The sequence below is a fragment of the Epinephelus fuscoguttatus genome, linkage group LG15, assembly GCF_011397635.1.
Source record: "Epinephelus fuscoguttatus linkage group LG15, E.fuscoguttatus.final_Chr_v1".
Taxonomy (NCBI): domain Eukaryota; kingdom Metazoa; phylum Chordata; class Actinopteri; order Perciformes; family Serranidae; genus Epinephelus; species Epinephelus fuscoguttatus.
The window spans coordinates 40,258,497-40,281,919 of record NC_064766.1 but is presented as its reverse complement, the minus strand read 5'-3'; the positions used below and the strand labels follow the sequence as shown (position 1 = coordinate 40,281,919).

Genomic DNA, 23,423 nt, shown 5'->3' with positions numbered 1-23,423 from the left:
GGTGCTAAATTGTGTCAGACCACTAAAAGTTCAGGTTTCCTTAAATATACACTCAGTCCTCTCTGTGTGAAGATCAGGCAGCCAGTGATGGTCAAAGGTTGAAATGTATCAGGAGCGTCTGGTGTGTTGCTGATTAAAGAAGCTCCTGGTTTCACCTACATTTATTAAACACACTCTCCTCACACCACTGCTGCAGAGAAACTACATGATTCAAATATGTGCCACCTTTTGCAGAGTCCCCCTCACACAGAAGGCCAACCAGTGCCACGTCATCAGCAGTGTGTTTGAGTTTCAACTCATTGGTTTACAGAGAAAAGAACAGAGGTGATAAAATGGCACCTGGTGATGCACCTGTGTCCACACTCCTCTCTGACACCTCACCTTTACACACATGCTAGGATTTCATGATTTAAAATACAAGAAGCTGAAATGATTGTCTTTATTAATGTTTGTTTGGCTCATGATCCTCACTGACTGAAGGTGACACTTTAGTTTGGCCTCCTTTATTTCAACTAATAAACACCACACAGTATTTTTTTTTCAAGGTCATCATTTAATATCAACAACTGTCTCTACAAAGCTTTGATAGTGTTAAGCTAATCATGAAAATAAAAAGTTTGATATCTTTAAATCAGCTGTGGAAAACTAAAAATATTGTCAAAGGCAAAAACCAAACAAACATGAATTCATATTAATCAACAACTGAAGTGCTGAATCAGCTGATCTGGTTCATTCGTCTCCTTCTGGATTCACACTTGCAACAAATAACTTACTTGATATTTGTTTCAACCATCTGAAGCTTGAAATGCTGCTTTGGTTCAGGATGATATTCTGAAACTGAAATGTTTTGTCACAAATGCTTCAAAGTAGATTATTAAATATGTGACAAGATTATTAAACAGCTACTGAAGCGTTTTATGACAGTTTACTTTGGTAACTTCCTGTTGTCAGTCAACTGTGTTTAACCAGCAGAAGAAAATGTGACAGAATTTGAGGAGGACTCAGAGAAATATGGAGCCATCACCAAAACCTGAGGAGCCAAGACGTACAGTGGTGTGAAAAAGTGTTTTCCCCCTTCCTGATTTCTTACTTTTTTGAGTTCAATTTCTGTGGCCACACCCAGGCCTGATTACTGCACACCTGTTCCCAATCTAGAAATCACTTAAATAGGACCTACCTGACAAAGTGAAGTAGACCAAAAGATCCTCAAAAGCTACAGACATCATGCCGAGATCCAAAGAAATTCAGCAACAAATGAGAAAAAAAGTAATTGAAATCTATCAGTCTGGAAAAGGTTATAAAGCTATTTCTAAAGCTTTGGGACTCCAGCGAACCACAGTGAGAGCCATTATCCACAAATGGCGAAAACACGGAACAGTGGTGAACTTTCCCAGGAGTGGCCAGCCGACCAAAATTACCCCAAGAGCGCAGCGACGACTCATCCAAGAGGTGACAAAAGACCCCACAACAACATCTAAAGAACTGCAGGCATCACTTGCCTCAGTTAAGGTCCCCAAGACTTTTGGGAAAATATTCTGTGGACTGACGAGACAGAAGTTGAACTTTTTGGAAGGTCTGTGTCCCATTACATCTGGCGTAAAAGTAACACCGCATTTCAGAAATAGAACATCATACCAACAGTAAAACATGGTGGTGGCAGTGTGATGGTCTGGGGCTGTTTTGCTGCTTTAGGACCTGGAAGACTTGCTGTGATAAATGGAAGCATGAATTCTGCTGTCTGCCAAAAAATACTGAAGGAGAATGTCCGGCCATCTGTTCGTGACCTCAAGCTAAAGTGAACTTGGGTTCTACAGCAGGACAATGATCCAAAACACACCAGCAAGTCCACCTCTGAATGGCTGAAGAAAAACAAAATGAAGACTTTGGAGTGGCCTAGTCAAAGTCCTGACCTGAATCCTATTGAGATGCTGTGGCATGACCTTAAAAAGGCGGTTCATGCTCAAAAACCCTCCAATGTGGCTGAATTACAACAATTCTGCAAAGATGAGTGGGCCAAAATTACTCCACAGCGTTGTAAAAGACTCATTGCAAGTTATCGCAAACGCTTGATTGCAGTTGCTGCTAAGGGTGGCCCAACCAGTTATTAGGTTTAGGGGGCCACAGGGCCATGTAGCTTTGGATTTTTTTCTTCCTCATTAATAAGACCCTTCATTTAAAAACTGCATTTTGTGTTTACTTGTGTTATCTTTGACTAATGTTTAAATTTGTTTGATGATCTGAAACATTTAATTGTGGAAAACATGCAAAAAGGTAAGAAATCAGGAAGGGGGCAAACAGTTTTTCACACCACTGTATTTTACAACTAAAAACTTTTCAAACAGGGAGCAGGTTTTAGACGAGGATACAAAGTTCAAACTCAAAGTGCTCCTCCTCTTCCTGGAATGACTCAGAGCTTGATGAGCCCTCCCTCCTCTTCCTGCTCTCACACACACAGCCAGCTCCACTCTGTCCACACATTTCCTTGTTCCCTCCCCTTCAGATCTACAGTGTGTAACCAACACGGTGGTGACGTGAGAGAGCTGACAGGCTCCATTCACTGCAGGAACACATGTTGGTTAGATCAGAGCTCAAACTAGTTGTTGACACTGAGAGGTGAAATGGCGCAGAAAGGAGTTGAGCTGGACCGAGAAACCTTCTCTTGTTCCATCTGTCTGGATCTACTGAAGGATCCGGGGACTCTTCACTGTGGACACAGCTACTGCATCAACTGTATTCAAAGCTTCTGGGATGGAGAGGATGAGAAGAGAATCTACAGCTGCCCTCAGTGTAGGCAGAGCTTCACACCGAGGCCTGTCCTGAGGAAAAACACCATGTTAGCAGATTTGGTGGAGGAACTGAAGAAGACTGGACTCCAAGCTGCTCCTGCTGATCACTGCTATGCTGGAGCTGAAGATGTGGACCAACATAAAGGCCACGACACAGTGTCAGCTGCAGCAGAAAGGACAGGAGTCAGAGATAAACTACAGGACGCTCTGAGGGACACATGGACAAACGTCTCACTGACAGGGACTGAAGTGGATGTTTTACTGCCACAACCAGAGCCCAAGACCAGAGCTGAGTTCTTCAGATATTCACGTCACATCACACTGGATCCAAACACAGCAAACACTTATCTGTTATTATCTGAGGGGAACAGGAAAGTGACAGTAATGATACAACAACAGTCTTATTCCAAACACCCAGACAGATTCACCGTATGGTCTCAGGTCCTGAGTAGAGAGAGTCTGACTGGACGTTGTTACTGGGAGGTGGAGCGAAGAGGAGGAGTTTATGTAGCAGTCGCATACAAGAATATCAGCAGAGCAGGTTTATTTGGACACAATGACGAATCTTGGGCGTTAATTTCTAACAGTTACAGTTATAAGTTTTGTCACAACAAAGTCCAAACTCGTGTCTCAGGTCCTCGGTCCTCCAGAGTAGGAGTGTACCTGGATCACAGTGCAGGTATTCTGTCCTTCTACAGCGTCTCTGAAACCATGACTCTCCTCCACAGAGTCCAGACCACATTCACTCAGCCTCTCTATGCTGGACTTTGCCTTTATTATCGTGGTTCCACAGCTGAGTTGTGTCAAGTCAGTAGTCTGATAGTCTGAAGTCATTTAAGGGTTAAACTCTGTGTTTGGTCTCCATGTTTGTTGCTGGCGTTTCTTCACTGCACACAGATCAGCTGTCAGTCAAACATTGTGGGCGGGACTTTGACATCTTCTCCTGAGTTGTTGTGTAAATGTTTGAGTGTGTGTAGGTGGCGCTCCTTCCTGTGTGTGTCACCTCCTTTATCCTCCACACTTTGTTCTCTTTGTGTTCATCTGTAAAGAAATCTAGAATCACATTTATTTGTTTGGCAGACCAAATGTTGTTGTTGTTGTTGTTATGAGGTTTTATAGAAGTGTAATGATCCTGATCATAATCAATAAGGACATCATTCATTATTGTCTTGTACACAGCTGAGATTCTTGTGTGGATGAAGTGAATCTGAGCATGAAATCACTGAACAAGAGTCATTTAATAGTGTTTGCTTTCTGTTGTTGTGTCCATGAACATCAAATAAATTTGGATGCAGATCATAATTTGTGTGGTCACAAGTCATTCAAGTGAAATTTGTTATTTAAATCTTTGTTTTGATCAGATATGGCCAGCACAAACATGATTTGTTCCTGAGCTTGTAGAATACAGACCAAAGACTGTTGTGGTTGGATAAGTGTGTCACAAAGTCCTCCTCAGTCCTATGGGGTGCCGTTTGTAAAGTGGCTCACGCTGAAAATAACATCAACATTTTGCCACATTTAGCCTTAAACAATGTTTAAAAAAGTGTTGTGAATTTTTTAACGTCACCTTTTACCACATTTACAGCAATATATATATTAAATACTTAAATCTAAATATTAAATGTGGCACCTAAATGTTCAATGTTAAATCTAAATATTAAATCTAAATCTAAATGTTAAATCTAAATGCTAAATATAAATATAAATATAAATATAAATGTTAAATCTAAATGTTAAATCTAAATGTTAAATGTCAAATCTAAATTTTCTGGGTGAAACTAAATATTTAGCTAATATGCAAATTCACACTGCCGGTCACCGGAAGTACCAAAATAAAAGTTCGAGATGGTCGGACTGTGTTTATAGAATCAAATAATGAATTAAAACCAACTTATCGGGGGAAATGGACACTTGAACATACATTAGCGTGATAATAACTACCTAAAATAACAAGAAACATGTTTGGAGAAATTTTATTTGACGTGTACTTTGAGTTGTTAGTGTCCCTTCGTAGGGAATCACCTTGTTGTTTACAAATACTTCCGGGTAGAAAACCAGCGGCATTTAGCTACATATATATATATATATATATATATATATATATATATATATATATATATATATCTATATATGCATAGCTTCTGGTGTTTGTAAAGTCTATAAACACAATGACTGAACAAACATTACTATCACGTTCTGAAATTAATAACATGGTTATCGTAGATTAGCAGGCCTAACCGTTAGCTCTTAGCCCCCTTAGCGGTGTCTGTAATGACTCATTAACTCTAAATGGTCCGTGAAAAAAAATATTTTTTTCCAGCGGATGTCTTAGTTACAACATGATTGAGCTAACTGGAGTCTTTTCATGTGGTATCAGACAACGGGAGGCTTTTAACAGATGACGTCCTGATAGCTTTGCTGCTGCTGCTGCAGCCACTGATTAGCCTGAGTGTCAGACTGAAGCTCCCAGAACCTTCAGTCTGACATGGCTTCCATTGAAGGCGATTTACAAGGGGGAGGGAATTTGATTTTTCCCTAACCAATCAGTAGAGATCAACGACTCACCCAGAATCTGATGTCATTAGTATCCATGCCTCGGGGGTGCCGAAAACAAGCGAGCATTGCCCGTTTAAAATGTCTCCGTCGTCGTGCATGCCCAGTTGCATCGCCGTTAAATCCAGTTTAGCAGCTTCCTTAATTTGGTCCTCCATTAACACGAGTAGTGGCGAAATACCTCAATAGCATCGTTAATGTCGTCTGTAGGATCTGTAGTGGTCGCCATTGTTGCTATCCTCACCAGTTACCCACCAGCGTACAGCTTGACATCAGCGTGGCGCTGATTGGCAACTCGCTAGACCCCGGCGTTCATTGGTCCGTCCATCGCTTGGACGAGAAAAATCACAAATTCATTGCAGTATGCCAGACCAGAGATGCAAGCCTACTCAGTTGAGTGGGCGGGGTCTATGGTCTGGAACCAGGCTAGCCACTGATGCTTTCTAGACATCGTGATTTCCCAAAACTGAATAAATACCACACATAGCAACACAAAACTGCTTTGCTAGCTCAATCATGTTGTAACTAAGACATCCACTGGAAAAAAATATTTTTTTCACGGACCGTTTAAGAGTTAATGAGTCATTACAGACACTGCTAACGGGACTAAGAGCTAATGGTTGTTAGCTGAGCTTAGGTTGTTAATCCCTCTGAAGGAACACTAACAACTCAAAGTACACGTCAAATAAAATTTCTCCAAACACGTTTCTTGTTATTTTAGGTAGTTATTATCACGCTAATGTATGTTCAAGTGTTCATTTCCCCCGATAAGTTGGTTTTAATTTGTTATTTGATTCTATAAACAGTCTGACCATCTCAAGCTTTTATTTTGGTACTTCCGGTGACCGGCAGTGTGAATTTGCATATTAGCTAAATATTTAGTTTCACCCAGAACATTTAGATTTGACATTTAACATTTAGATTTAGCATTTAGATTTAGATTTAGATTTAATATTTAGATTTAAAATGTATATTTAGATTTAGATTTAACATTTAGATTTAACATTTAACATTTAAGTGCCACATTTAATATTTAGATTTAACTATTTAATATATTTAACAAATATTGCTGTAAATGTGGTAAAAGGTGACGTTAAAAAATTTACAACATTTTTTTAAACATTGTTTGAAGCTAAATGTGGCAAAATGTTGATGTTATTTTCAGCGTGAGCCACTTTACAAACGGCACCCCATACAGTCCTGCTTCTCCCATTCTGCCTCTCTGTCCCTCCCTCCAGCCCCCTGCATCACCTCCATCCATCCACCAGATGTCCTCACACTTTCCCTCCTGTCCCAGTCACCTGACTCTCTCATTCACCTGCTCACCTGTTTCCACTTTCCCTCATCAGCCCTGCAGTATAGAAGCGCCACGTTTCCACTCATTCCCTGACAGATTGTCAGTGTTGCTTTCTGCCTGAAGCTGCTGTCTTCAGACCTGTTCCTGTGTCTGCACCTGTTTCCTCTTCCTGCTCTCTTCTTCTCTTCTTGGATTTGTTTGACTGTTGGGACTGCCGCCCTGTTTCCAACCTGTAAGCCTGTTCCTGACTGCTGTCTTCACAGTTTGAGTCGTCCTCTCTGTGTTGTCTGAATTCATGATTGTGACAAATGTCTTCAAAGACCATAAGGACTCCATTTAATCCATAGATTCTCCTATAAAATCACACTGGGCAAAAACATCCATAAGCAGTGATGAGACAGAGCTGCAGTGACGGACATTTAGAATATATTATTTGATTTATAAAGAATGATGTGGAGAAAATTAATATGATATAAACAGAAACCTTTTTTATATTCACCAGCACAAACATGTCACAAACTAAATCCGCCAAAACCTTTATATAGCTTCTGGGTTTTATTTCTGCGGTATGCGGCCCACTGAATATGCACAGTAGTGTTTCTCCAGCTCCGCCCGCGAGTTCCCACCCGGCTCCTAGACTTTACATTGTGATGATGTCATGGATTTTTAAATCTATATTCTCAGCTTGAGGACATTTTTACAAATATTAAACCACCATGTCTGAAAAATTCAGAATAGAAAGAGTCATAATTTGAGGTGTCCTCTCAACAGTTTTACAGATGTGTCTTTTACAGTACAGCACTGCTATCCCCGTTCATTCTTTGGCTACATCTCGTACTGATTATTGCAGCTCTGTCCTCTTTGCTCTCCCTCTCAAGTGTCTTTATAAACTCCAGTTGGTCCAGAATTCAGCCGTCTCCAAACTTGAAGAACAGAAGAGTTTACCTCCTAAAAGATGAAGTGATCCATGTTTTTAAATGAGAAATGAGCTCTGTTGTAAACAAGTGTTAAACACACTGGCTGCGCCCCGAATCACATACTTTTTCTTTTTACTTTTAGTGCTGCAGCTGCCTTTGAAAAGTACGTACTGTTGCATGCAGTATGCACACAATCAGGACACACTACTGTCTCACAACATTACACCCTGAACTTTGACCCCCTTTCTCACATATCTGTTACCCTGGAGGTAAAACAAGAGGTCGTTCACCGAGCTCACCAGAGACTGAGGTCAACCTGGAGAGATCTGCTGTTGTTGTTGCTTTGCAGTTGTAACTTTGAAGTGATCACTGCATACAAGGTAGAATCCAACATATTATATTCACCACAGGAAAATGACATCAGCAGTATCTGTCATTGTTATTGTCATAGTAATGTCCTCTTGGTGGTGGTAATCTCTATGATTATTTTGTTCATATAAACAATTCATGTTTTTATTATTACTATTAGACTGGTCATCAAGGACTTGAATCAGCTGTCAATAAAGCTGTCAACAAGTGGTCATCTGTTTTTGTGGCCCAGCTGATGTGACCAATCTTCCGCTGTGCAGAGGATTGTGGGTCAGAATAGCCAGAAAAGCATGCTGGCTTGCATACTGCAAAATCAGACCAGACGTAGTAGAACATCCTGGTAATTTTGGCATACTGCATTTGACATACTGTGTATTGGGTCATACTAAATTTTGTTCTGCATACTTTATAGTACAGTAGTCTGGGTATTGGAACGCACACACAGTATCTCTGTCAAACTGCTCCTCTTCCTGGAATGACTCAGCGCTTGATGAGCCCTCCCTCCTCTTCCTGCTCTCACACACACAGCCAGCTCCACTCTGTCCACACATTTCCTTGTTCCCTCCCCTTCAGATCGACAAATAGAAGATGGGTGTAACCAACACTGTGGTGAAGTGGCAGAGCTGACAGACTCCATTCACTGCATGTTGGTTAGATCAGAGCTCAAACTAGCTGTTGACACTGAGAGGTGAAATGGCGCAGAAAGGAGTTGAGCTGGACCGAGAAACCTTCTCTTGTTCCATCTGTCTGGATCTACTGAAGGATCCGGGGACTCTTCACTGTGGACACAGCTACTGCATCAACTGTATTCAAAGCTTCTGGGATGGAGAGGATGAGAAGAGAATCTACAGCTGCCCTCAGTGTAGGCAGAGCTTCACATCGAGGCCTGTCCTGAGGAAAAACACCATGTTAGCAGTTTTAGTGGAGCAACTGAAGAAGACTGGACTCCAAGCTGCTCCTGCTGATCACTGCTATGCTGGAGCTGAAGATGTGGACCAACATAAAGGCCACGACACAGTGTCAGCTGCAGCAGAAAGGACTGAGAGGCAGAGAGAGCTGGAGGGGAGTCGACAAAACATCCAGCAGAGAATCCAGGACACAGAGAAAGATGTGAAGCTGCTCCAACAGGAGGTGGAGGCTATCAGTCGCTCTGCTGATAAAGCAGTGGAGCACAGTGAGAAGATCTTCACTGAGCTGATCCGTCTCATGGAGAAAAGACGCTCTGATGTGAAGCAGCAGCTCAGATGGCAGCAGGAAACTGAAGTGAGTCGAGTCAGAGAACTTCAGGAGAAGCTGGAGCAGGAGATCACTGAACTGAAGAGGAAAGACGCTGAGCTGGAGCAGCTCTCACACACAGAGGATCACACCCAGTTTCTACACAACTACCCCTCACTGTCAGCACTCAGTGAAGCCACACACTCATCCAGCATCAACATCCGTCCTCTCCGCTACTTTGAGGACGTGACAGCGGCTGTGTCAGGAGTCAGAGATAAACTACAGGACACTCTGAGGGACACATGGACAAACGTCTCACTGACAGTGACTGAAGTGGATGTTTTACTGCCACAACCAGAGCCCAAGACCAGAGCTGAGTTCTTCAGATATTCACGTCACATCACACTGGATCCAAACACAGCAAACACTTATCTGTTATTATCTGAGGGGAACAGGAAAGTGACATTCATGAGACAACAACAGTTTTATTCTCCTTACCCAGACAGATTCACTGGATGGTCTCAGGTCCTGAGTAGAGAGAGTCTGACTGGACGTTGTTACTGGGAGGTGGAGTGGAGAGGAGGAGTTTATGTAGCAGTCGCATACAAGAATATCAGACGAGCACGGTGGTGGTGGGATGAATGTAGATTTGGATACAATGACAAATCTTGGATGTTAACATGTGACAAAAACAGTTATAACTTTTATCACAACAAAGTCCGAACTCCCGTCTCAGGTCCTCGGTCCTCCAGAGTAGGAGTGTACCTGGATCACAGTGCAGGTATTCTGTCCTTCTACAGCGTCTCTGAAACCATGACTCTCCTCCACAGAGTCCAGACCACATTCACTCAGCCTCTCTATGCTGGACTTTGGCTTTGTTGGATTGATTCCACAGCTGAGTTGTGTCAAGTCAAATAGTCTGAAGTCATTTAAGGGTTAAACTCTGTGTTTGGTCTCCATGTTTGTTGCTGACAGCTGATTGTTGTGGCGTTTCTTCACTGCACACAGATCAGCTGTCAGTCAAACATTGTGGGCGGACTTTGACATCTTCTCCTGAGTTGTTGTGTAAATGTTTGAGTGTGTGTAGGTGGCGCTCCTTCCTGTGTGTGTCACCTCCTTTATCCTCCACACTTTGTTCTCTTTGTGTTCATCTGTAAAGAAATCTATAATCACATTTATTTGTTTGGCAGACCAAATGTTGTTGTTGTTATGAGGTTTTATAGAAGTGTAATGATCCTGATCATAATCAATAAGGACATCATTCATTATTGTCTTGTACACAGCTGAGATTCTTGTGTGGATGAAGTGAATCTGAACATGAAATCACTGAACAAGAGTCATTTAATAGTGTTTGCTTTCTGTTGTTGTGTCCATGAACATCAAATAAATTTGGATGCAGATCATAATTTGTGTGGTCACAAGTCATTCAAGTGAAATTTGTTATTTAAATCTTTGTTTTGATCAGATGTGGCCAGCACAAACATGATTTGTTCCTGAGCTTGATGAGGTCTCATTTTAATTTTTAAAACTTTGATTTTAAACATGTATAAATGTTGATATGACAGAATCAATCTGTGAGAAATGTTCTCAGCAGACAGCACCTAACAGAGACACTAGGAAACCAAACACTACCACAGTGACAGTGAGTGACTCAGCTTTTATAACACGTGAAATATTTGAACTCCAACAACAAATGTAAAAATGAGCAGCTTATATCAGGTCCAGTCATAAAATCATGACATGAAAATATGATTCTTTACATTTGGTTCCAAGTGTTTCCATGTTCTTTAATCAGAATTCAACAAGTCAGAGACATTTGAACGTTTAGATCTCACATTCCCAAATACTATGTCTTATCTCTCCCATCTCCCAAGAGAGGATGCAGGTGACAGTGAGGCCAGTGTGCCAGTCAGAGAGAGAACCATTGAGCAAAAGGTTAGCGTTAGATGGCCTAGAGCAAATGACAGTAAAGAATGGGAGATAGTTAATAGAGATTTGTCAGTAATCTTGAGTAGGCTTAGAGGAAATGCAATAGAAAGGTTAGAAAAGATGGGAGATATAACGTATTCATATGGTGTAGAGAGGTTTGGGGTGCATGAGAGAAAGAGGAGTGAGAGGGTACAGTCAGGTAAGTCTTGGCGGCAAAGAGAACTAGAGAAGTTAGTCAAGGAAAGGAGACAGTTAAGAAAGCAGTGGAAAAAGGCTACAGAAGAAGAAAGGGAGGGAATTAAGGTGTTGCAAGAGGAGTTGAGAAGCAGGCTAGCAGTTCTTCGAAGGGCAGAGCAAAAAAAAAAGAAAAAGAGGAGGAAGAAAGAATATGCTAGCACAGGTTTTTTCAGGGACCCTTTTAAGTTTGTTAAAGGATTGCTCAGCCAGGAAAAGGGGGGGCAGCTTAAAGCAGAAAGGCTAGAGGTTGAAGAATATTTGAGAAACACATATTCAGATTTAGAGAAGAATAGGATAGTAGGTTTCCCACCCGATATCCCTCCATTAGGAGGGATAGAGCATGAGATGGATGTCAGGCCACCTAGGTGGAAGGAAGTTCAGGAGGTGGTCAGGCGTACAAAGGGTACCGGGTTTATCAAAGTGCACCTGATACCCTTAAATTTTTGTGGAGAGAATAGTTAGAATAGTTTGGGAAAAATAAATTATACCAAGAGCTTGGCGTAGGACAGGGGGTGTCCTCATTCCTAAGGAGCAGGAGTCTGTGGACCTTAGCCAGTTCCGGATGATTTCTCTCTTGAATGTGGAGGGGAAGATTTTCTTTAGTGTAGTAGCGCAGAGACTAGCTAGCTACTTAGAAAGGAATAGCTTAATAGATACCATGGTGCAGAAGGCAGGAATACCAGGTTTTTCAGGGTGTTTAGAGCAAACTAGCATGATCTGGCACCAGATTCAGGCAGCAAAGATTAACAAAAGGGACCTACATGTAATATTTTTAGATCTTGCAAATGCGTTTGGTTCAGTACCCCACAGCCTCATTTGGAGTGCGTTTGACTACTTCAGAGTGCCACAGGTAGTTGTCAACTTAGTGAAAGCATACTTTCTGGATATTAGGTTGTGTCTAAGTACAGCAGGCTTCACAACAGGTTGGCAGAGGCTAGAAATAGGCATCATGGCAGGGTGTACAATTTCTCCATTAGCATTTACTATGGCAATGGAAGTAATCATCAGGGCTTCTAAGTGGGTGGTAGGTGGGGAGAGACGGCAGAACGGGTTCCATCTTCCACCAGTTAGGGCTTACATGGATGACATGACACTGGTGACCACAACAATGCCATGTACAAAGAGGCTACTAGAGAAGGTAAATAAGAACCTCAAGTGGGCCAGCATGAAGATCAAGCCTAGTAAATCTAGAAGCATCTCGATATGTAGAGGGTGATAGGAAGTTTGTCATAGATGATGAGGAAATCCCAACAATTAGGGAAAAGTCAGTAAAGAGCTTAGGTAGGTGGTACAATGTGGAGTTGAATGATGAGGAACAGGTGGTGACATTTAGGAAAGATGTGGCGGAAGGATTGGATAGAATAGATCAATCAGAATTTCCAGGAAAGTTGAACTTGTGGTGTTTGCAGTTTGGGCTATATCCTAGGTTAATGTGGCCATTGTCAATTTATGAAATTCCAATATCCGTAGGGGAGAGAATTGAAAGATCGGTTAGCTCCTATATTAGGAAGTGGTTGGGCGCTCCTAGGTGCCTAAGTAGTGTTGCATTGTATGGAAAAGGGATACTTCAGCTGCCAGTATCTAGTTTAACAGAGGAATTTAAATGTACCAAGGTCAGGACAGAGCTCTTGTTATCTGGGAGTAAGGACGTGGTAGTTAGGAGTGTGGTTCCAAATCCAACCAAGGGGAGGAAGTGGAACCCAAGATCAGCAGTTCAGGAGGCAGAGGCAGCTCTTAGGCATGTAGAGATTGTAGGTAATGTTCAGTTTGGCCGGGGAGGCCTGGGGCTTGGCTCAGGCAAACCAGTATGGAATAAAGCAGGTCTCAAAGATAAAAGAAAGCTGGTTGTAGAACAGATACGTAGACAGGAGGAGATATTAAGGGGTGCAAAGGTAGTGGCCCAGGCTAAGCAGGGACAGTGGTTGAACTGGGAATGTGTAGAGAAGAGGAAGCTTAGTTGGAGGGACCTGTGGAGCATGGAGGAGAATCGTATTAGATTCCTGGTAGGGGCTACATACGATGTGTTACCAACCCCCCAGAACCTAAAACTGTGGGTAAATGAGGACCCATCATGCCCATTGTGTTCACGTACCGCAACCTTAAAGCATATTTTGTCAGGCTGTAAAGTTAGCTTGTCACAAGGCCGATATACATGGCGACATAACCAGGTGTTGAAATGTTTAGCTGCAGGAATCGAAGGGAAACGAAGACAGGTGAATTCAGAAGGTGTTAAGGATAGGAGTTTAGTAATTCCGTTTGTCCGTGAGGGAGAGATACGCAGAAGAGATAAGTTAGTAAGGAGGCAAGGGTGTGGCCGCCTAGAAGGTGCTTGTGATTGGGAAATGCAAGTAGATTTAGGGAGAAAGCTTGTTGTTCCCCAGGAAATAGTTTGTACCAAGCAGAGGCCTGACTTAGTGTTGTGGTCAGTGAGTCAACGGATAGTTTATTTCATTGAGCTGACAGTTCCTTGGGAAGACTCAGTGGAAGAAGCCTATGAAAGAAAAAAGCTTAGATATGCAGACTTAGGAGCAGAAGCTGAGCAGCGAGGATGGAAGACTAGGATTTGTCCAGTGGAAGTGGGGTGTAGGGGATTCATAGCAAGATCAGCTGTCTCGCTCCTGGGGGAACTTTGAGTGCGGGGACAGAGTTTGAAGAAGACAGTGAGGGAAATGTCAGATGAAGCAGCAAGAACCAGCCACTTTATCTATTACAGAAGAAATAATGTCAGCTGGGGGCAGCAGGGGGAACTACTAAACAGGGCACATAACTCCTTGAGATCAGGTGGAGAGATCCACTTCCTCTCAGGAGGAAATCCAGGAAGAGGAAGGTTATTTAAGTGTGGGAGTGGCCTGTTTGAATCCATTTTGTTTGAGACCATGCTGCAAGGTGAGTGTGTTTGCTGATCCTGTGAGTTTATTTATCTCCTTTAACTTTAGCTTATATTGTAGTTATGCTATGTAGCGTGTGAAATAGAGTATGGTGAATGTGCTAGGAAAGGTAGTATCAGCATTGCTTCTACCTGGAGCTCGCATGTACAGAGCCTGGGTTTGTTGAAGGTGGCAGTGCTGTTTGGGCTGAGAAAGCCATGTGTAAGTAAGGTAAAGGAGGTTGTTGGGTTGGTGCGGGGAGCAGTGAGACCTGGCATTAGGGGAGTGTCTCTGGGACGCTGGAGATCACTGTCTAGCCTCCTGGAGTGTCGTGGGACCAACTAGACGAAACACCAGTGAAAGGAGGTTCCCACCCGATGACCCCAAAGACATGCTAGTTATCACTGCTCACTGGTCTGTATAGTTAAGCCTTGCCATGATAGCTTATCATAGGGCTTAGGAGGTTATTCACTGAGTGCTGATCCTTTCTCTAGAGCACAAACTTCTTGTGTTTATTTGAATTAAAGTCGAATATCTACAGAACTTAAACACAAAACTATTTTATGAATGACAGCCACTTACTCAGCAATAAGATTTTTTGTTTTTAACCTGTCATCTTTCTCTCTTGTAGGACACTTGAGGAAAGTTACAACACCTAGGCCAATGTGATATTTACTCCACAGTAAAGAGGCTGTTTCACAAGAAATTAAGATTTTGCCAATTATGACACTGGGTCCTAATTCATAGGTTTTATAATTACTGTTATAAATCTTTTATTTCATGTGTACTTTTTGTAACCTTTTAATATGGATGATTTCATGAATGCAAGCTTTAACTTAATTTTGTTTAACTGTTTGTGTAATGGTTAGAATTTTTGTGATATAAAGTGGATCAGACAGAATTTACTTTCGAGTAAAAGCAAATTCTTTGAAAGCTGTCATTCATCAGTTTCCTGTGATGATTGGAAATATAGTGGCGATTTAAACCATTAACAAAATATAATAGTTATTAATGGCATCTTAATGTTTTCATTTATGTCTTAACATTTACCCAAGTTTGCATTTATCTTAGCAGAATGTAAAAAAAAATGAAAAGCTGATGTTATGTGCTGGTTTTGTTTGAACAAGGAAATATCTGCACACTGAATAGTTTTAAGTCCTGTAGGAGGTATTATTTATTTGTGACATATGATAAGGTTCTGTGGGTATTGCTCAGTATTGAGGCTTATATAGTGAGGCTAAAAAAACAACAACACATAATTGGCTGATTATCTTTCTGTTTGCCTCACTATCAAACCGTCACGATACTTTTGCCTGAGGAAGACCCTCTCAGAGTTGGCAACATAGCGAACAAGTGATACCTCCTTGGGGGCTTCAAAACTATTGTGTCCAGCTAATTCTTTGTTTTTCACTTTGAGCCCTTTTATCCAGTCACATTCTTCTGTGTTACAACTAGACTTCTAACAGAGCAGCAAACAAAGGTTACTCTCCAAAATCTTCTCAGGCTCTGCTGCTGGGTGTAAGGTGCTGAGTTATCTTCAAGTACAAAGTTAAAATAATCAGGCCCACACAGAAATGGACCGCTTAATTTTTTGTCAGTGACAATGTTAAACATTGATGCTTAATGTTTTATCTGTAGGGTATGATTTGTTTGTCCTTTCAATTGACAGTCAGATTTGATTGTGAAATACAACATTCAGTCAGTAACAAAGACAAAACGAGTGCAACTATAAATAGAATTTATTGACATTTTAAACAAGTTACAGATGAATATCAAAAACTCAACATTAGCCATGACAGCCTGGGCTATGATCAAGCCTAACAAAATGTGTCCTAAAGGCCAAATTCAAAAGCAGTGACACTGCCAACAGTAAGCAGTTCACTGCTTTTGGAGGTGGTCTTTAAGACAATTAACTAATTTACTTAAAAACATATAAATTCTCCTAGGTGTGAGATGAATGTGTCTGATGTGAGGGTGCTCAATTATGGCACCATTTAAACTATGAACAAATGTAGCCATAACACACATTTCCTGGCCTTATCAATCTTTGCTGGATTGCCACCAGCCTCCCACCTGCACCTCTGGGCCAGTGAAGAAAATGTTATCTTAATGCCAGGATGCTGGAGGTGAAGCTGGTGCAGGTCCTCCTTCATCATGCTGACCAGCTTGACACTGCTGACCTTCCCCATGTCATTGCCGCCACAGTGGATGATGAGGACACCTGGTGCTGCTCTTCCTCGCAGGGAGTGGGAAAGAAGGAGAGAAGGCCTCTCCACTGCAGTCCACCCCAGCCAAACCAGCAGACACGGACGCCCAGCATGCTGAGGGTGCTTCCCAAGGTCTCTGCAGCTCTCTGGACACCACGCCGGACATAGCTGTCACCAGTGCTCCACACTGTGCATATGAAAGTAAAATGAATGTAATAACTAATTAGCATTATATATTTAAAAAAAAGTTGAAGCGGTTTTTTTAAGATAACAGCTGAATCATTGTTTCAAGGTTTGTTGTATAACGTTAGTTTAAGCTAAACTCAACTTACCTCAAGCTTCGTGAGGGAGCTGCAGGGGAGCTGGCACCAAGACTCTTCAAGAGAAGGCTGGGACACGGGGTCAAACATGGGGGGATTGCACATGCGCAGTGTAACTTGAGCTGCCATACTGGAGGGTGACAGCAGGGGCGCTAGATAACAAGCGCAGGATCCGCTCAGGAGATCAAGGAGTGCGCTTGGTGCGGTCTGCTTGGACTTTTGGACGGTGGCTGCCTGAAGTTGTCGGAATCGCATCTCTGTCATTCTCACTCTCAACGCAGGCCACAGTCCAATAATAAGCTGTGAAAATGACATGCATGCACATATCCCAGAACCAACAACATGGAGCCAGATCAAATGGCTCTTGTTTTGCTGTGATGTTTCCAGCACAAAGCTCTTCCTCAGACTTTTCGTTCATTTGTTATTTGTGTGGTGACTGTTTGTGTGTGAAAACGCAAAATAAATCATTTTTGTCCTGCAATTGTTCCTGTGTTTTGTGTTGTGTGACATCAAGACAATAATGAAACTGAGAATATTTGAATACTGGAATATGTCAAAATGTGTCAATAAGCTCTTTTTTCAGTATCATTTTAATTTGTTTTTCTTCCTTAATAAAGTAGCTAACCTTAACTAATGCCTCTGGTAAAGAACTAGGGCTGCTGTCACTGGTTTTGATTCTGAGAATCATCCTTCAGTGTTACACTAGATATTATCACAATATATTTTGCTGTTAAGCCAGAGCACAGATTATCAGTTTTGCTATAATACTTAAATTATATTGCAAAAACAAACATTATCAAATCATTCATAAATTCCCAAATGTAACAAAAAATACAAATTGACCGTGAAACAAACATCCCCATTATTCCGCGGTCTCACGCCATCTACTGAGCCTTTGAGGAAGTGCAGACCAGATTTTACTGCGCATGTGCAATCCCCCCCGGTTGACCCCGTGTCCCAGCCTTCTCTTGAATAGTCTTGGCTGGCACCAAGCGGGAGCAGCAACACCACAGGGCTCGCTCTTAGCCTCGTAGCTTGTTAGCCTAGCTTGTTAGCCTCGTAGCTTGTTAGCCTAGCTTGTTAGCCTTAGCTAACTTAGCAGCGCCGAGCGAGGTGTGCGTGTTTAAGCAACCAGGCTTCCTTCGGCCGCCTCTTTGCCTATTTTTGATTGTCCGGGAGTTGGGCGGAGTCAGCCACTGCCAAGATGGCGACGTCCAGAGCGGAGTAGTTTGAGCTTCAAATCCACTCTTCAGAAACGGATGGGTGACGTCACGGTGACTACTTCCATTATTTTATACAGTCTATGGTCCACACATTTCCTTGTTCCCTCCCCTTCAGATCTACAGGGTGTAACCAACACTGTGGTGACGTGAGAGAGCTGACAGACTCCATTCACTGCATGTTGGTTAGATCAGAGCTCAAACTAGCTGTTGACACTGAGAGGTGAAATGGCGCAGAAAGGAGTTGAGCTGGACCGAGAAAGCTTCTCTTGTTCCATCTGTCTGGATCTACTGAAGGATCCGGGGACTCTTCACTGTGGACACAGCTACTGCATCAACTGTATTCAAAGCTTCTGGGATGGAGAGGATGAGAAGAGAATCTACAGCTGCCCTCAGTGTAGGCAGAGCTTCACATCGAGGCCTGTCCTGAGGAAAAACATCATGTTAGCAGATTTGGTGGAGAAACTGAAGAAGACTGGACTCCAAGCTGCTCCTGCTGATCACTGCTATGCTGGAGCTGAAGATGTGGACCAACATAAAGGCCACGACACAGTGTCAGCTGCAGCAGAAAGGACTGAGAGGCAGAGAGAGCTGGAGAGGAGTCGACAAAACATCCAGCAGAGAATCCAGGACACAGAGAAAGATGTGAAGCTGCTCCAACAGGAGGTGGAGGCTATCAGTCGCTCTGCTGATAAAGCAGTGGAGCACAGTGAGAAGATCTTCACTGAGCTGATCCGTCTCATGGAGAAAAGACGCTCTGATGTGAAGCAGCAGCTCAGATGGCAGCAGGAAACTGAAGTGAGTCGAGTCAAAGAGCTTCAGGAGAAGCTGGAGCAGGAGATCACTGAGCTGAAGAGGAAAGACGCTGAGCTGAAGAAGCTCTCACACACAGAGGATCACACCCAGTTTCTACACAACTACCCCTCACTGTCAGCACTCAGTGAAGCCACACACTCATCCAGCATCAACATCCGTCCTCTCCGCTACTTTGAGGACGTGACAGCGGCTGTGTTAGGAGTCAGAGATAAACTACAGGACGCTCTGAGGGACACATGGACAAACGTCTCACTGACAGGGACTGAAGTGGATGTTTTACTGCCACAACCAGAGCGCAAGACCAGAGCTGAGTTCTTCAGATATTCACGTCACATCACACTGGATCCAAACACAGCACATACAGAGCTGTTATTATCTGAGGGGAACAGGAAAGTGACATTCATGAGACAACAACAGTCTTATTCTAAACACCCAGACAGATTCACTGGATGTTATCAGGTCCTGAGTAGAGAGAGTCTGACTGGACGTTGTTACTGGGAGGTGGAGTGGAGAGGAGGAGTTTATGTAGCAGTCGCATACAAGAATATCAGCAGAGCAGGGTGGGATGATGAATGTAGATTTGGACACAATGACAAATCTTGGGTGTTATTTTTTCACAATAACAGTTATAAGTTTTATCACAACAAAGTCCAAACTCGTGTCTCAGGTCCTCGGTCCTCCAGAGTAGGAGTGTACCTGGATCACAGTGCAGGTATTCTGTCCTTCTACAGCGTCTCTGAAACCATGACTCTCCTCCACAGAGTCCAGACCACATTCACTCAGCCTCTCTATGCTGGACTTTGTCTTTGTTGGACTGATTCCACAGCTGAGTTGTGTCAAGTCAAATAGTCAGGAGTCATTTAAGGGTTAAACTCTGTGTTTGGTCTCCATGTTTGTTGCTGACAGCTGATTGTTGTGGCGTTTCTTCACTGCACACAGATCAGCTGTCAGTCAAACATTGTGGGCGGGACTTTGACATCTTCTCCTGAGTTGTTGTGTAAATGTTTGAGTGTGTGTAGGTGGCGCTCCTTCCTGTGTGTGTCACCTCCTTTATCCTCCACACTTTGTTCTCTTTGTGTTCATCTGTAAAGAAATCTATAATCACATTTATTTGTTTGGCAGACCAAATGTTGTTGTTGTTGTTGTTATGAGGTTTTATAGAAGTGTAATGATCCTGACCATAATCAATAAGGACATCATTCATTATTGTCTTGTACACAGCTGAGATTCTTGTGTGGATGAAGTGAATCTGAGCATGAAATCACTAAACAAGAGTCATTTAATAGTGTTTGCTTTCTGTTGTTGTGTCCATGAACATCAAATAAATTTGGATGCAGATCATAATTTGTGTGGTCACAAGTCATTCAAGTGAAATTTGTTATTTAAATCTTTGTTTTGATCAGATGTGGCCAGCACAAACATGATTTGTTCCTGAGCTTGTAGAATACAGACCAAAGACTGTTGTGGTTGGATAAGTGTGTCACAAAGTCCTCCTCAGTCCTGCTTCTCCCATTCTGCCTCTCTGTCCCTCCCTCCAGCCCCCTGCATCACCTCCATCCATCCACCAGATGTCCTCACACTTTCCCTCCTGTCCCAGTCACCTGACTCTCTCAGTCACCTGCTCACCTGTTTCCACTTTCCCTCATCAGCCCTGCAGTATAGAAGCGCCACGTTTCCACTCATTCCCTGACAGATTGTCAGTGTTGCTTTCTGCCTGAAGCTGCTGTCTTCAGACCTGTTCCTGTGTCTGCACCAGAGAGTTTGTTACCAGCCGGCCGCCGTTGTGTCAAACAGATGAGTTCACAATACGTCACCTGTCAGCAGGAGCACTGATTGGTCCGGTGCGACGCTGTGCATTCAGGTCTTTACAAGTTTTCTACCTCGTGGAGAAAAGTGAATCCCACAGTCCTATTTTCTGTTTCCTCTGCTCATGTAGCACCAATTTCAAAAGTATTTCACCACCATAGAATTATAAGGTTCTGTAGTCAAACTAATGCAGTGTCTTTTCTCAACATGTCTGGAGATCATTTTCTTCTGAGGCCTCCAAAAGCGGTGCATTATCTTTTATTTATTTCCACATTTCTAAGACCAATCACTCACATATCTGAGGTCTATTTGGGAGATCAAATTTTGGGGGTGGCTGTGACAGTTGAGCAGTGGGGGAAGAGCCCTCCAGGGAGACTTTTTCCTGCATCCTTAGCACACTCTCATTCTCACTGTGTCCTAATGTGTCCACTTATTGAAGTCCAATCTTCAAAGCACTGTAAGTTATATTTACAATCAACATTCACCCAGATCCCTTGACAGCTATTTTTGGCACAGCAGGAGAGGAAAACAAGAATCTTTCAGCATCTAAACTTGAAATAACAAAATTTGTGGTGATGCAACGTCCCAAACTTTAGAAAATAAGATTGACTTTGCTCGTCTGATAAATTTATGAGAATTTGGAGTCAATTTATGGAATATATAAAAGCTAGACTCCAAACCCCCACATTATTGATAACTGCACGTGAAGTAGAGTAGCTGATCATAATAGGTTAGACCCTGATTGGACCTTTATCCCGTGCAACTGCCTGTCCCTTTAAAGTTTCTGTATGTTTGTAGGTATCTGTCTGTGTGTGTACCTGTGCCTGTACATATGTGTGTGTGTGTTTTGTTTGTTGTGTTTTGACTGTTTTTCTTTTGCAAAGCTGTATAGCAGTTTGTATGTTCTTAAAGAAACATTAAAAATATCTGAAAACAAAACCCAACAAACAAAGAATTACAAGGTTCTATCTGTGGTCTGAACGGTTTTGAGACATTGAGCTTCAAAGTTTAGCATTCCAAATAACATCAATGATATTAACATTTTTGTTTTCAAACTAAAAAGTCCACATTTTGACAGAAAGGTCAGATAGACGCGTATAATCCCAAGGTGACGATTAGCATCTTTCGTCTGCACTGAACAGCCCAGTGTTATGAAAAGACCACATTTCCATTGATGAAAGGTTTCTTTAAATGTGTAGACAGAATGAAACTGGAAGATGGCACCACAAGAAAGGAACTTGCTTTAATTCCCGGCTTATGCCATGGAGCTAGCTTCCTTTTTGTTGTCTCTTCTTTAGAGAGTTGAGTGTCTCATGCAGTGAGCCTGCAGCACTATCAGCAAGATCATTTTGGGAGGAATTAAAGTTGGCATGGGGCTCTTCTGTTGTATCCTCCTGAGACCCAAGCTTTTGTTTGCTGTGCATTTTCAACTTCTCCTGGCTTTTTGGGATCAGTTGCACCTGATAAGTATAAAAAACTAAACATTGTCAACTATAATAAGTCCCAGTGTCCTCAAACGAGTACTTCCTAATTAACAGCATCTTGTTACTGGTGTCAAATTTGTTGCCATATCAAACTACAAACATTATTAATCATAAATAAACAAGTTTCAACCATAACATGTGGTCAGGTTTTAGACCTTGTTGACCTTTGTGTCGGGATCAGCTGCAGACTGACTTGGCAGAGATGGCTGCCATCTTGTTTTTACATGGATCAGTGTATTGTGCTCTTACTGCCACTAGATGGCACAAACAGTGTCCACGTATAAGGACAACAGGTCTGAGTTAAGGAGAATGAAAAATAAGGTCAAGCAAAGCCAAAATGTGACGTCCTCATGTGAGGACACTGGGTCTCAGGAAGATATTGAGGACTGGTATTGAATAAATAAAGTGACTGTGTGGATAAATGAAGTCCCAAATCATTGAACAGACTTTACTGATGGGGTGTGTGAACAAACTGAAGGTTGACATATAAATACACACGTTTGAAAAAAAGTCTTTTCTTCTCGTCTTCGTTCCAGGAGATCAGACAAACCTGATGGAGAAAACGTGACACTGATTTGAGATTATAACTGAGGCACTTTTCCTCCTGTAACTTTCCTCACTGAAACAGCGGCACCACAGTCCTGGATGCCACTCATTTATTTCTCAGCTTCATTTCCTATCTATAGTATTTAGTATCCTTTTTTGTTTATGCTCATTTTGATGCAGATAATAATTTGTGCCCTCAGAATTCCCTCAAGTTTAATTTGTTATTGAAACATTTAGTAGTTTGGAGCCAAAAATGGCCACTAGATGTCGCCAGCAGACGCATGATTTATTCCTGAATTTGAGCTCTTTTGATTTTAAAGTTCTAACTTTAATTGTAAACATTTATAATGTGTATACATGACAGTATTAATAAGAGGAAAATGTCCCCAGCAGACAGCACTTTGCAGAGACACGAGAAATCCAAAACATTAAACCACCACTGGGATATTTGAACTGTGTTACTGGGGATTTTGGGGGAAGTCTCATTTCAGCGGTTGCACAAAATTCCATCAATCAGAGCAATCTCAAACCGGAAGTTGTGGCATTTCCCTTTCAAAGTAGAACAGGGTGATGAGTGGTAGAAAATGAATCAAGTCACTTGATAATCAGCTCTTTTTTTCATTTTACATCCACTTGAACCCCTCTATTTTTCACTGCTCACACATTTCATCACTCCCATTACTAATATTTTCATAACTTCCAGTTTGTTGAATCACGTCTTGCTCCTTCACACACTTTCCTTAAATGACACTTTTGTGTTGTGAGTGATGACTGATGAATGTAAGGTGGGGAAAATGATGAAATATGGTTTTGTTTTCATCGTGTTACGATTGCTTTAATCAAACCAGATTTAC

At 42.2% G+C, this 23,423-nt stretch overlaps 3 protein-coding genes across 3 annotated transcripts in view; all 3 read left to right on the top strand.

Moving 5' to 3' along the window:
- LOC125902281 (tripartite motif-containing protein 16-like protein) overlaps positions 1–10,543 on the top strand; it is a 43,888-nt gene extending 33,345 nt beyond the window's left edge. Inside the window, exon 2 of the mRNA XM_049598524.1 lies at positions 8,611–10,543. Within this exon, the coding sequence (XP_049454481.1) occupies positions 8,616–10,055 (1,440 nt within the window). The 5' untranslated portion in view covers positions 8,611–8,615 and the 3' untranslated portion in view covers positions 10,056–10,543. The remainder of the gene's footprint in view (positions 1–8,610) is intronic.
- On the top strand, positions 2,319–4,088 carry LOC125902300 (tripartite motif-containing protein 16-like). Its single transcript, XM_049598549.1, has one exon. It carries the CDS (start codon positions 2,619–2,621, stop codon positions 3,612–3,614), a length of 996 nt encoding a protein of 331 aa, XP_049454506.1. The 5' UTR covers positions 2,319–2,618; the 3' UTR covers positions 3,615–4,088.
- Positions 10,544–17,644: 7,101 nt separating the features above from the next.
- LOC125902283 (E3 ubiquitin/ISG15 ligase TRIM25-like) lies at positions 17,645–21,816 on the top strand. Its single transcript, XM_049598527.1, has one exon. The coding sequence runs from the start codon at positions 18,146–18,148 to the stop codon at positions 19,580–19,582; it is 1,437 nt and encodes a 478-aa protein (XP_049454484.1). The 5' UTR covers positions 17,645–18,145; the 3' UTR covers positions 19,583–21,816.
- Positions 21,817–23,423: the final 1,607 nt, after the last annotated feature.